The sequence below is a fragment of the Phyllostomus discolor genome, chromosome 12 (genome assembly GCF_004126475.2).
Source record: "Phyllostomus discolor isolate MPI-MPIP mPhyDis1 chromosome 12, mPhyDis1.pri.v3, whole genome shotgun sequence".
NCBI lineage: Eukaryota > Metazoa > Chordata > Mammalia > Chiroptera > Phyllostomidae > Phyllostomus > Phyllostomus discolor.
In genome coordinates this window covers 31,172,956-31,186,974 of record NC_040914.2, presented here as the reverse complement: position 1 = coordinate 31,186,974, position 14,019 = coordinate 31,172,956, and the positions used below count along the sequence as shown (strand labels likewise).

Sequence of the window (14,019 nt, the reverse complement as noted above, 5' to 3'; positions counted from 1 at the left end):
CCTGGCCTGCAAACCCAAGCACGTGCCCTGACTGGGAATCAAACTGGTGACCCTTTGGTTCGCAGGCCTAGGGTACATCCACTGAGCTATACCAGCCAGGGCTCCACACCATTTTCAGTAGTACATATGTTGCTCCTGGACGTCAGTGCTTCTCCTGGGCTGCAGGGACAGAGACCCAGACCTGTGCCCAGTCTGCACCAGTGGCAAAGGGGTGACAGTCAGTACCTGCCCGAGCCAGGGCACACGGGGGCACCGTCCATGAATGACCACAAATAGGTTTCATTAGTTTTATTTCTGTGAGCTTTCAATCGTCCCTCACAAATTAGATTTTGTTACAACCGGATTTAGTAGAAACAGGAATATTAAGGTCACTATTTTCTGAAACATTTGACAAAAAAGGGAGGGGTACAATGACTGAGAATGCATAAAAGACCGTTAGAAAAATCCCTAAACAAAAGCTAAATCATCATTCACTTTCATTCTAAGTGGTAACGGGTTTTATTACAATTCGCTGGTATTAAGTTTCTTGTTTCAGGTTATAAATCTCTCCCTAAATATCACTTGATCCTTGGCAACGGGGTAAAGGGATGAACTCAGCAGCACTGTATGACATTCCATAGAAAAACGGAGAATAACTTTGTGTGAAGGTGATGATGGCCACAATCGGCAGCCGAAAGTCACCGACTTCCTAATTACCAAAAGCATATACAAGTTTAGTCTAGAAAAATAAGTCGATTTTATAAAATTCAGCTTTCAGGTCGAAAAGCACCCCCTTGAACAGGTACAAAGATACTGACAAACAGTCCCTAAAAATCTCACTTTTCGATGAAAAACATGCCCTATAGTTACTGAGTGTGGTCAGGACTGGGATTCTTCAAAAGCAGGAGACGCGTGCGCCCTCAGCTGCTGGCCAGGGACTGGTGGATGGGCGGCTGGAAGCAGCGGACGTGCTCCACAGGCGTGCTCTCCCCGTCACCCGACTTCAGGTACTTGTCCAAGATGGCGATGATCTCGTCGTTCAGAATCTGGAATTTGCGAATTCTCTCCACCATCTTCTTCAAAGGCTATAACAGATAAAAGGAGGTGTTTTTCTCTTAAAACTTACATTGACTCTCACCCTGACTGGTGTGGCTCAGTGGGTTGTGCATCATCCCACAAACCAAAAGGTCACCGGTTCGATTCCCAGGCAGGGCACATGCCTGCTTTGGTCTCTGGTTAGGGGCATGCAGGAGGCAAACACACACAGGTTTCTCTCCCTCTCTTTCTCCCTCCCTACTCTGTCTCTCTAAAAATAAATTAACAATTTTTAAAAAACCCACAAAACTTCATAGGTAAAGGTGCTCGTTATCACCAAGCCCTTATTATGTGAAATGTTAAAGGGACTTATCTAAGAAAAAGATAAAAAATATGGACAGTAAAATGACAACTCACAATTATTAACAACCACACCTAAACCAAAAACAAAAACAAACTAAGCAAACAACTAGAACAGGAACAGAATCACACAAATGAAGATCACATGGAGGGGTATCAGTGGGAGAGGGGGAGAGAGGAGGAAAAGGTACAGAGAATAAGTAGCACAGATGGTGGGTAGAAAATAGACAGGGGCAGTTAGGAATAGTATAGGAAATGTAGAAGCCAGGGAACTTGTATGTATGACCCATGGACATGAACTAAAGAGGGGGGAATGCCGGTGGGAGGGGGTGTGCAGGATGGAGGGGAATAAAGGGAAATAAATGGGACAACTGTAATAGCATAATCAATAAAATATACATATATATTTTAAAGATTTTATTTATTTATTTTTAGAGAGAGAACGGAGGGGGAGAGAGAGAGAAACATCAATGTGCGGTTGCTGGGGGTCATGGCCTGCAACTCAGGTATGCACCCTGACTGGGAATCGAACCTGCGACACTTTGGTTCGCAGCCGGTGCTCAATCCACTGAGCTACGCTAGCCAGGGCAATAAAATATATTTTTAAAAAAGAAAAAATTCAGTGGAAAATAATTTCCACCAATATTTGAAGAACAAAATTGAAGGCTTTTTTAACCCTTCAGTTTTATTCATTTAATTCATTAAGACTTTATTCATTTATTTGTAGAGAAAGGGGAAGGGAGAGAGGAAGGGAGGAAGAGAAAGAGAAACATCAGTGTGTGGTTGTCTCTTGTGCACCCCCTATTGGTGGGGGGGACCTGGCCCACAACCCAAGCATGTGCCTTGAATGGGAATCGAAATGGCGACCCTTTGGTTCACAGGCGGGCACTCAACCCACTAAGCCACACCAGCCAGGGAACCACATTGAACTTTCAAATGTAAACTAACGATTTCCAAAAGTCAAAACAGCAGATTAGATGGCGCTGAAGCGAATTAGTTAAGCAAGTGGGAAGCAGGATGGCCCCTCAAAGATGTCCTCTTCCCAAATCCCTGGAACCTGAACATGTTCCCTCCCAAGGCAAAGGGACTTTGTCAACACAGCTGAGGCTAGACATTCAAACAGGGAGCGCGCCCAGGAGTGTGTGGTGGGCGCGCTCTCATCCTGACCACAGAGCCCACCCCAGCTGGGGGCGGGGCCTTGGAAGACCTGACAGACAAAACAGGGCCTTGACCCACGGCGGCCAGAGAGGTCACATGCAAAGCATGAGAAGGGGTGTGGGCCAAATAGCCAGCAAGGAAGTGGGGACCCCAGTCCTCCAGCCTGGAGGACTGCGTCCAGCCAACCACCTGCAAAAGCCTGGAGCAGATCCATCCCCAGGACTGCAGAAGGGAGCACAAGCCCCGGGACTCACTGATGTGGTCCCCGTGAGACTGAGCAGAGGCCCCAGCTTAGCCCTGCTGTCCCCGAACTTCTGAGAGATAGTAGGTGGGTGTTGTTTTAAACCACTAAGTCCGTGGCAATGCGTTCACGGCAGCCACAGAAACTCAGATAATAGGGGAAAGAAAGGTCAGGGGGTCAGAATGCCAGGGTGCCACACAGATCCAGGGGAGGCCCCAAAAGGACAGAATAGAGAGAATGGAAGAAAGACTACAATGTTTGAACAGATACTGGCTGAGTGTCTTCTAGAATTACAAAGAATCCATAAAATGCCCTGGCTGGGTGCCTCAGTTGGTTAGAGGGTTGTCCCGACACGCCAAGGTTGTGGGTTCGATCCCCAGTTAGGGCACACAGAAGAATCAACTGATGAGTGCATGAATAAGTGGAACAAAAAAATCAATGTTTCTCTCTCTCTTTCTCGAATCAATTAAAAAAATAATTCATAAGATGACAAAGACAAAAATATCTAAAGAGCAGTCAGAAATAGCACTTGGACTACCACAAAGGCCTGGACACTGGAAGAGAAAGCCAATGACCTGAAAATGTGGATTCTATGAAGCTCCAAAGTAGAACTAGAGAATCAAGTACCTTGAACTAGACCTAAGTAACTTGAAAGGAAAATAAAACAGAACACTTAGGATTTTAACTGCCCGGACTGCTTTACTTATCAATATTTATATTCATTTTGTGAATGAAAAGAAAGCTTCACATTATGCACTGAACACATTCTCTGAGCCCTGGCTGGCATGGCTCAGTGGGTTGAGTGCTGGCCTATGAACCACAGGGTCGCCGGTTCGATTCCCAATCAGGGCCCACACCTGGGTTTCGGGCCAGGCCCCCCCAGTAAGGGGGTGCACGAGAGGAGCACACACAGTGATGTTCCTCTCCTCTCTTTCTCCCTCCTTACCTACCCTCTCTCTAAAAATAAATGAAACCTTAAAAAAAAAAATTCCCTGAGAAATAAGCTGTAATACGTATGCTGCAAAGCATGCTTTTCTGTGACACATCCGTCTAGGACACAGCTCTTCCACGTACCACGTTTTTGATAATCTCGTCTTTGCCGTCGTGTTTCTGCACCTTGAGCAGGTGGTAGCAGAAATCCAGCACTGCGAAGCGCCGCTGCTGCCCGAGCAGGACGATGATCATGCAGCCGGCCCAGTGCAGCCCGTCGCCGAAGCACTGCCTGCGGACGAGAACCCGGGGCGGAGGGGGCACTCAGTGGGCGTCCCTTCACCAGTCCATCTCCCATCAGGGTCCACGCCGGCTGCTAGAAATGGGCCACACAGGACTACGGGGCAGCTGGGATGTGTCCCTGTTTTTGGTGAGCCGCATTTGGGTTCCTGTTGTTACCCCCGTTTCCTATTTTTGGATCACGGACCGTCCACGGAGGAGTTCATGAGGCTGTGGACCCAGTTGGAGAAACGCACACCGATGGGTCCATTTGTAGGGGTGACACTGGGAAGCCCAGCCCCGCGTCGTATCCTGCGCATCTAGTAAGAACCTCCACCCACGTTCTAGGAAGTAGCTTTAGTTCCACTTCTAGTAAATTCTAGTACGAACCTGAATGTTCTAGGAAGTAACTCTAGCTCTAGTAAGTTCTAGCAAGAACCTGCATGTTCCAGGAAGCAGCTTTAGTTCTAGTTCTAATAAATCCTAGCAAGAACCCGCACATTCTAACAAGTAGCTCCAGCTCCAGTTCTAGTAAGTTCTAGTAAGAACCTGCACACGAAGCAGCTGGAAAGCAGCTCGGCCAACGTCCAGGCGGTTTTCAGCGGAGCTCAGCCTCATGTGTTAAGCCCACGCCAGCGCCAGGCCCACCCCCCCACCCCCACTCCCCAGGCACGCACTTACTCGACCGTGAACTCGTGGGTCCCCACGGGGATGCAGTACACGAACTGCATGGCGCTCCACAGCCGGTGGAACTCGACGCACTCGTCCACGTGCATGACCCCGTTGCTGGGCAGAGGCCCGCGCCAGATGGGGTCATCCAGGAAGGTCCGGATCCGCGTCAGGATGACCTCGAACATGGACAGGCCGCAGCAGAGGCGCTCCTTGGTCAGCAAGTCGCCCTCTCTCGCGATGGCGATTTGCTGCAGGGAGGTCGGCGCGTGTCACAGGGCTATGGCCCGGGGTGGGGGTGGGGGTGGGGGCTGAAACCTAACGCCCCCAGATTTGCTTCTGACTGGGAAAGGATCTCAGCTTGCAGAGGAGGATTTTCAGAAGCATCAACAACGTTAAGTATGTCGGCTATTGCCTGTATGTCTTTCAAGCTTAAATATAATTCATGGTCAAGGACAACTATCAAGGATTGCTGCTGTTAGCTGAAGTGGTTTCCACGCCAGGGGACATTTGGCAATGTGTGTGGGCGTGGCTGGCTGTCACAGCTTGGGGTGGGTCTGGTAGCATCCAACGGGCAGAGGCTAGCCCACAATTCGTAGGAAAGCCCCCACAGCAAAGAATTATCTGCCTCGATTCAGAATGGTACAGCTTCCCCAGCCGCACATGCCTCCTGGGCCTCCTCATTCTGTTCTTAAAAACCCACAAAAAAGCCTCCTCCGTGAGGGATGGGCCACAGAAAACACAAGTGGCATTACTGCATCCATCTCACAGGGCACTTTCCACGGGGCAGCTCATTCGGAATGCCCAGCCACGCTCTGACCAGGCGCTGGTACGAACCCCCCAACTGCAGATACGGGTCTGAGCAGGGCGCCCGCCCGCCTCCCTGATGCCCCCGGTCTGGGCCGCCGCCCCGCCCCAGGCCTGACGCTGACCTGGAGCGCGTGTTACCTGAGGGGTCCCCAGTCTCTCAATCAGAGGGACAAGGTGCAGGGGGGCGTACTTGGATTCCAGCCTTTTCATTTTGGCATCGAGTCTCTCTCCCTCTGCGGTGAAAAAAGGCATTTTACACTCTGTCTTTTGTATGGAAAACAATAATACAAGTTACGTTTTCTATAAAAAAAAAGAAAGACTGCTAAGGTAACATGTTATTTATAGATTCTCTCTGAAAATTCATTTATAGGACTGGCTTATTATATATTTATTTATATATATATATATATATATTTAATTCAAAGCGACAGAACTGATTTTCTGGCCCACACTCACTTCTGAGAACTCACTCACTTTGGGGTGCACACACACGACGCAACACACAGATCACGCACCACAGAACTGTGCCCCTGAATCCTGTATGACCACATTAACGCAGGTCACCTCAATAAATGTAATTAAAAAAGCGAAAAGACATTTACTGAAAATTCCCAACATAACGGAAAGACGAGAGCTGTACCGAGAACCCTCTACATTTTCTAACTCCAGCCTCTCTGGGTTCCTGCCCAGCACCCCCCGCCCATCCGTTCTGAAGCATATTGGACACACCCCACCACTGCAGCCCTGAATGTTTCGGTTTCTCACTGTTATTTAGCTCCGTTGTATTACCCATCACCCCCGCTTATGGCTGAACAGGCGCAGGCTCAAAGAAACTGGCTTTATTCACAGTGACACGTGCCCGGCACAGAGAGCAGGCTCACCTTTCACATGCACCCTCGGCAGAATGTTCTGGAAGGGGGCCGCGTGTAGCAGGTCACACACTTCTTCCAAAGACTGGGACGAAGGACGAGAAGGCCGAGTTAGGAAGTCAGGAAGTTACCTCATGACACGGATGGACAGAGCCACCTGGGGCTGGCAGCCAGGCCCCGCTGACCCCAGCACAAGAGTGGAGTGACCTGTGCGGTCAGTCCACTACACACGGGGTTTTCTGCTGGCACGCGCAGATCAGACTCGCGTTAAGGCCACTGCCATGGATGGGGATCCGTGTGTGAGGAGGGACAATGGTCGTTATCTGTGGATTTCCTACCGAGCGGGAGGTCAGCACCCAGAACCACCTGCTGTGCCAGTTAAGGCGAAATAAAACATCACGGTGCACAGAACGCTCCGAGGTGATGAAACGGTCTTTATTCTGCCTGCTGGGGCTACTGCCAGCCACAGGGACTTGGAATGTGCCCAGTGCCCCTAAGAAACTGAATGTGTGTGTTTAATCCTCACCCAAGGATATATTTATCGATTTTAGAGAGAGAGGAAGAAAGGGGGAAAGAGAAACACCGATGTGAGAGAGAAACAAACATCAGCTGCCTCCACACACACCCTGAGCAGGAATCGAACCCACAACCTTTCAGTGTGTGGGATGATGCTCCAACCGAGCCACACTGGTTAGGGTGGATCACAAACTCCTTTAAAAAGGCCTAAAAACCTTACATATAACACCCATTCTCCAGGATAATGCAATGTAGAGAAAGTTTACCTCCAATGTCACAGGGTTTAGCATGCGAAACTCCTAAACACCTGCAGTGAACCCCAAGAGACGCAACAGCAGGGCATCCAGTTGGATTCCCAGTCAGGGCACACACCTGGGTTGTGGGCCAGGTCCCCAGTAGGGGGCATGCAAGAGGCAACTGTACAATGATATTTTTCTCCCTCTTTTTCTCCTTCCCTTCTCTTCTTTAAAAATAAATAAATAAGCCCTGGCTGGTGTAGCTCAGTGGATTGAGTGCGGGCTGCGAACCAAAGGGTGTCCAGTTCGATTCCCAGTCTAGGGCACATGCCTAGGTTGCAGGCCAGGTCCCCAGTGAGGCCATGTGAGAGGCAACCACACATTGATGTTTCTCTCCCTCTCTTTCTCCCTCCCTTCCTCTCTCTCTAAAAAAATAAATAAAATCTTTAACAAAAAAATTAAAATAAAAAAATAAAATCTTTTTAAAAAAGTAGTGAGCAGGATATAGCTCCAGAGCCTGAGGCTCCTCAAGCTCAAAAAAGGGCCCCTAGGACTGCGGGGCATGGAGTATGGGGAGGGCGCAAGATGTGAATGAGCTCAGTGCCTCTGGCAGTCTCAGAATTGCACAGCAATCAAATCACTACACAGAAAGCGCTGACAAGCAGCCAGACGCATACTGATGGGCAGGCAGTCCCTCTGATCTCCCCAGAGATGATGCAGAGCTAAGACATCCTGTGCCCATCACGTGCGTGCCCCGCCGTCACCGAACGTGAACCTAGGACACTACAGGAGACGGGCAGGTGCGCTGGTGAATCACTCATCGTGAAATGGGGAAACACCTTGAAAGAGTCTTCAAAAAAAAAAAAAAACTCACTGAAGCCGAATACAGCCTCTCACCATAACTCCAGCTGGTGCACTGACACAGATGGGTTCCTGGTACACTCACCTAGCAGGGGAAGCATGTACTGCAAGGGGCCTGCCCTGCAGAACATAATTCTGGGTTCTTTGGGTCCCTCTTGGTATGTCACACACGTTAGTGTGGCTGTAGCCAACACTACTTAATAAAATATTTTTTTACAGTGCTCACATAGTAACGCATTCTTAAAGGAACTACACTACATTTCTGTTTTTTTAAATTTAAGAAACAAATTCGAATAGAAGTCTCAAAGGTCATGAAGAGAAATGGTGTTTTCCTGCCCTCCCCTGCCATTAAATAGCCCCCATGGATCAAGCCTCTCAAAAGGGCTTTCTGGCCCTGGCTGGTGAGGCTCAGTGCACTGAGTGCCGGCCTGCAAACTGAAAAGTCACTGGTTCGATTCCCGGTGAGGGAGCATGCCTGGGTTGCAGGCCAGGTCCCCCAGTAGGGGGCGTGCAACAGGCAACCACACATTAATGTTTCTCTCCTTCTCTTTCTCCCTCCCTTCCCCTCTCTAAAATTAAATAAATCTCAAGTTTAAAAAAAAACCCTTACAAAAAGGGGGGTCTTCTGTTTCTACCCACGGGGCTGACAAGCTTGGGGCAGGGCTGGATGGGGCGGGGCTGGGCTGGCACTCACCAGACTCTGCTCGATGAGCAGGCAGAACAGCACAGCGTTGCCCACTTCCCGCAGGTTCTGGAAGCACACCGTCTTCAGCTCCGCGTACTCGACGATGTCCTTCAGCTGGTGGTGGAAGAACTCCAGGATGCCTGTGGTGGCGGAGAGTAAGCGGCAGGGGCGGCCACCACATCTGCCACGGAAATGGCCATAGGTCCCCAGACACCAGCACCCTCCCTGCGATGGTGGTCTGTGCAGCCCCCGGGCCTGGCCCTCGGCTCCAGAGCCTCTTTCTCCATCAACCTGCGTCTTCTGAGGAAGCAGCAATCAGGAGAATAAATGAGAAAGCCCACACCGTCATCTCCCGCAGAGACAGAAAAGGTATTTGGTCAAATTCCGCATCTCTCACAGACACAGACAGGAATGCACTTAATCTGGTAAAGGACACTGGCAAAAAAGAGCCTGCAGGTGGCGCCAGACTCAGGGATGAGACCTGAATACTTCCCCCCTGAGCTCCAAGGCAAGACATTGCATGTGCACCACAGTGCTGGAGTCCCGGACTTTGTAATAAGGCACGAAAAGACAAAAGGCGTGGAAACTGGAAAGAAAAATCACTATTCCCTAAATGGACCACGAATCCCGTCAATGCTGTTGAAAACCCCTAAGCTGAGTCCAGAATTTATAAGGTCACACAGAAGACCTGCAACAGTCAAAAGAGCCTTGAGAACAGCAAAGGTGAAGATTTAAGGTTTCAAACCCTTCATCCCAACAGGTCAGGCCCGAGTGCCATTCTGCAATGACCTGGCGCCCCACCGGCCTGAGGATCCCCTGCCAAATGCAGCCCTCAATATGCAGAGGATTTATTGATTTTAGGCACCGAGGAAGGAAAAGAGAAACATTGATAGGTTGCTTCCCACATGTGCTCTAACTGGGGATCGAACCCGCAGCCTTCTGGTGCACTGGAAGACATTCCCCCCAATTGAGCCACCCAGCCAGGGCCCCCTGGGGGCTGATCTTTAAGGTCCCGGTGTTGTAGGGGACCTGAGGGATTCCAGGGTTCAGAGCCCTGGCACCCAGCAAGACTAACTGGATGCTGCCCCACCTCGCTTCCTCACCTCTAAAGGCAACTACTCAACTCCAACACCCCTCCGGCACACACAGTTTGTTCTCCTGGAGACAACGAGCTCCGGTTGTGCCCCTCCCCCCACCCGGGAAAAGCAGGTGGATTCCGATCTGAAGTTGCCCAGGATTTCCCTCCCTGTGGCCTGCGGGGTGCCGCTGCACCGCCCCGGGCTCCCACAGCGGGGCGCCCGCACTCACCCGGGGAGCCGTACTCGTGCCGGGGCAGGCGGCAGATCTTGGGCATCACCTCCATCAGCGTCTTCACGTACTGCAGGATCGTGCCTTGCAGCTGCGGGGACACGGGCTGCGTCAGCCACGGGCACCCCTGTCGCGGAGGCGCTGGCCGACCATGGGGCTTTGTGGAAAGGGGTCTTTTCATCCTTAAAGCGCAGGGTACAGAGCAGGACCGAGACTCCTCCGGGCTGGGAAAGGAAGCCCCAGCCCCCGCCAGTGCGACCCTGACTGGCACCGCCAGGTGCAGGTTGAGGCACACCCCCTTTAGAGAGGGGCGGGGGCTCTGCCGAAGGGACGTGGTGGCAGCGCGGGTTCTGGGTTCCACTGGGTGGGGAGCCGCTCCAACACCCAGCCGATCACCTAGTGCACCCGCCACCTTCCACGGGGCCACAGGTTTGGGGCAGGGGCTCCTGCCAGGGTCCCCACAAGGCCCCGGTCGGTCAGGGGGTCATGGCTGTGTCAAACGACCCAACTCCTCTGTATTCTAACGGATGTTTGGCCCTGACTGATGTGGCTGAAGATTTTCTCATCTTTGTATAGGATTGTGTCAGCTTCTGGTTACCGATCCCATCAACCCCCTGCTGGGTCGCTAGTTTAATGATATGGCCAGAAATTCAGCTTCAAGCTTTCTGTCGACTAGCTTGTGAATTAGAGAAAGACATAAAAATCTCTACTTAGCAAAAAGAAAAACTCTAAGAAAAAGGGCTCAGGCAAAGAAAGACGATTAAAATAATGAAAAAGATTCGAGATTGAGATTTTATATAGTTCTCTCAGTTAAACAACAGAAATAAATTATGTAAACTAAATCCACGATGGCCAATAAATATCTTTCTTCCGTTCTCGTGTAAAAAAGACTTAAGGAAAAGGCTTGCGCACAGAAATCCTGACCTCGGTCTGACGTTCGACAGATGAGTGTCTGTCTGTCCCTTCACTCCTGACTGAACCCCCGCACCCACGACAGGGGCGAGCCCCTCAGCTTCCCAGTGCAAGTCAGCCACCTCTCGGGGACAGTGGCGTCTGGAGTCCTCTGGCCCTGCTGTGACCCTGCCCCCCTCACAGCTCCCCGCTCTTCGTGGCCAACTCTCCCCAGCTTCAGAGCTTCTTTGAAATTCGTGCTTTCAGAAGGATCGCATTGCAAGAACCAAAACAAAATCTTCGCAGAACAGTCCCCTTGCAGCCGCACCAGCTGACCCTTGAAGTTCTTCCTATCGCACCCTCGGGTTTCCCTTTCGCCTTCCATCCTGAGACCACGCCTTTGTTTATTATTCCAGAGCACGGTTGCTCCAACGCAATGGTCCTTTACAAACAGGTTCAGGGGACAGTACTTCTGCATATAAAGGGCAACATTCCCTCTTTTTTAGATTTTATTGATTTATTGATAGAGAGAGGAGGAGGAGGGAGAGAGGGAGCAAAATGTTGATGTTAGAAACATCCATCGGTTGCCTCTCGCACGTCCCAAACCGGGACCTGGTCAGCAACCCACACATGTGCCCTGACTGGGAATCGAACCAGCAACCTTTCGCTTTGCAAAAGGCCCAACGGAGCCACACCGCTCAGGGCTAAAGGGCAATTATTCTCTCACAAGGAAGGCTACGTTTAGATATATAACTTTTTCTATGAAAGAGTTGAAATAATGTGGGCCTATTCTTTTGAATTCAGAAAGATGGGGGAGAAATCAAACTACAGATGGTCAGAAGTATTTAGAGTCCAAAGGAACGGTTCAGGCGTCCTGGCTTGTTCCACCCTGGTGAATTCAAGGCCATGTGAGACACTGTGGTTTATGAGAAGAAACAGAGTCCTGGCCAGGTATCTCAGCTGGTTAAAACAGTCTTCTAGTCCCCAAGGTTGTGGGTTCAATCCCCAGTCAGGACACATATAAGAATCAACCATGAATGCATGGAACAACAAATTGATGTTTCTTTCTCCCTTCCTTTCTCTAGCTAAAATCGATAAATGAAAAAAAAAAGTGGCTGAAAAAACATGTATTTGATTCTTTTTCTCAAGATTTTATTCATGTATTCTTTGCCTCTCACACACCCCCAACTGGAGACCTGGTGCGCAACCCAGGCATGTGCCCTGACTGGGAATCGAACCAGCGACCCTTTGGTTCCCAGGCTGGCACTCAATCCACTAAGCCACACCAGCCAGGGCCATGTTTGATTTTTATCCAATTTCTGGCACAGTGCTCAAAACCCCCACATTTCCTATGTTGAGAGAGCCTCCGAGGGGGCTTGTTACATTCTGAGGCGGCTTTGGGAGGCATCCAGGTCATACTGAGGTTGCCAGGACTGAGGTCAGAGGGTTCTAGAACCCTCAGTCTTACCCCAGACTTCAGGGGAGGATGAGCCAGTCACCAGTAGCCAATGATGTAACCAGCCATAAAACTATGCAATGCAGCCAGGAGCTTTCGGCTGGGGGACAAGACCCTTCCTTGTGCAACCGTGCCGGTCCCCAAACTGCGTGGGGAGAGGAACTCCTCATTGAGGACTGTGCCCTGGGCACGTCTTTAAAAAAAAATTGTAGAATTGTAGAGTGAGGGGAAAGGAAGGAGGAAGACAGGGAGAGAAACATCAATGTGTGGTTGTCTCTCACGCACCCCCTAATGGGAACCTGGCCCGCAACTCAGGCATGTGCCGTGACTGGGAATCAAACCAGCAACCTTTCTGTTCACAAGCTGATGCTCAATCCACTGAGCCACACCAGCCAGGGCCTTTAATGTCCTTTAATGCACTGGTCATCTAGGGAGGGACCTGGTCTCTTGAATTCTGTTAGCTGCTCTAGCAAATTAATACAACCTGAGGAGGGGATTGTAGAGCCTCTGATGTATAGCCAGTCGGCCAGGGGCACAGGGGACAACCCCAACTTACAGCTGGCGTCTGGAGGGGCCCAGGAGGAAAGCAGACACTTGTGGGATCTGATGCCATCAGGAAGACAGTGTCAGAACCGAGCTGAAGCACAGGATGCCCAGCTGGCCTCCAAGAGCTGCTCAGAAGAGGGGGACACCCCTCCCCACACCGGAACTGGGTGCAGAACCCCTCGCCGAGTGAAGGAAATACACCTGCGGGAGACATACCAGGCTCTTGACGACCTTCAGCAGCTCCTCCATGACCACGGCAATGCCCTGGTAGCCGAGCAGCCGGCAGATGACCTGGAAATGCGGAGGCCCCACGAAGTTCCGGTAGCTGCCATAAATGCTCGAGTAGGCCAGGTTCAGCGCCTGGGGGACAGAGAACACACGTGCCTCATGGACTCTCGAGTTTACAAGGCTGCCCTACGCAAGGTGCGTTCAACACACAGCACCCTTAGGCGGGGGAAGGGTTGTCACCCACAGAATCTGCTGGGCTGCCCTTATTAGCACTGACGTGTTCAAGCTGAAGACAGGAAAACCAATCTCGCTAAGACAGAAAAAATAAAATTGGTTTTCCAACGGTTACTGAACTGCCCCTTCTACAGATGCCACTTGGAGGTCCTGGGATGACAAATGAATACATCTTAGTGCCCTGCTGCTGGGGACACACACGAGCACACACCCCTAATAAGATTTCCTTATTGGGGTCACCAGGGAGCTAAGAACGCAGCCCTGCAGATGGGCAGGTGGGAGAGGTGGTCAGGGTGGCTTTCTGTAGGAGGGGACCTCTGAATCACCTAAGGACGTGGGCGCATACACAGCAGTAAGCATCTGTGCTATGCATTGTCCTCTGAGCACAGCTTTAGCCGCATCCCCCAGATTCTGATACAGTTGCATTTCATCAGTTCAGTGTCTTAAAATTTTCCTTAGGAGACTTTCTCTTGACCCCAAGATCATTCGGATTTCTGTTAATTTTCAAGTGTCTGGAGATTTTTGGGGTCCGCTTTTTGTTACAGATTTCAAATTTGGGTTCACTCAGTAGTCAAGGAAAACACTTTGTGTGATAACTAGTCTTTTTTTTTTTTTTTTGAGGTTTGTCTGATGACCAAGAATACGGTTTATCTTGGTAAACGCTCATGGAGGTTTAAACGTGACGTGTGGTCTGTTGCTGCTGGGTGGAGGGTTCCGTATGCGTCAGT

General features: G+C 50.5%; 1 protein-coding gene across 3 annotated transcripts in view; it reads right to left on the bottom strand.

The window, feature by feature from the left end:
• Positions 1–273: 273 nt before the first annotated feature.
• The window catches only part of CYFIP1 (cytoplasmic FMR1 interacting protein 1), a 92,607-nt gene continuing 78,861 nt past the window's right edge, over positions 274–14,019 (bottom strand). For all 3 annotated transcript variants that reach the window (XM_036012742.1, XM_036012741.1, XM_036012743.1), the window contains 8 exons: positions 13,046–13,189; positions 9,937–10,027; positions 8,638–8,768; positions 6,343–6,415; positions 5,600–5,694; positions 4,664–4,902; positions 3,848–3,995; positions 274–1,064 (listed from right to left, as the gene is read on the bottom strand). In XM_036012742.1, the coding sequence (XP_035868635.1) occupies positions 900–1,064; positions 3,848–3,995; positions 4,664–4,902; positions 5,600–5,694; positions 6,343–6,415; positions 8,638–8,768; positions 9,937–10,027; positions 13,046–13,189 (1,086 nt within the window). In that variant the 3' untranslated portion in view covers positions 274–899. The remainder of the gene's footprint in view (positions 1,065–3,847; positions 3,996–4,663; positions 4,903–5,599; positions 5,695–6,342; positions 6,416–8,637; positions 8,769–9,936; positions 10,028–13,045; positions 13,190–14,019) is intronic.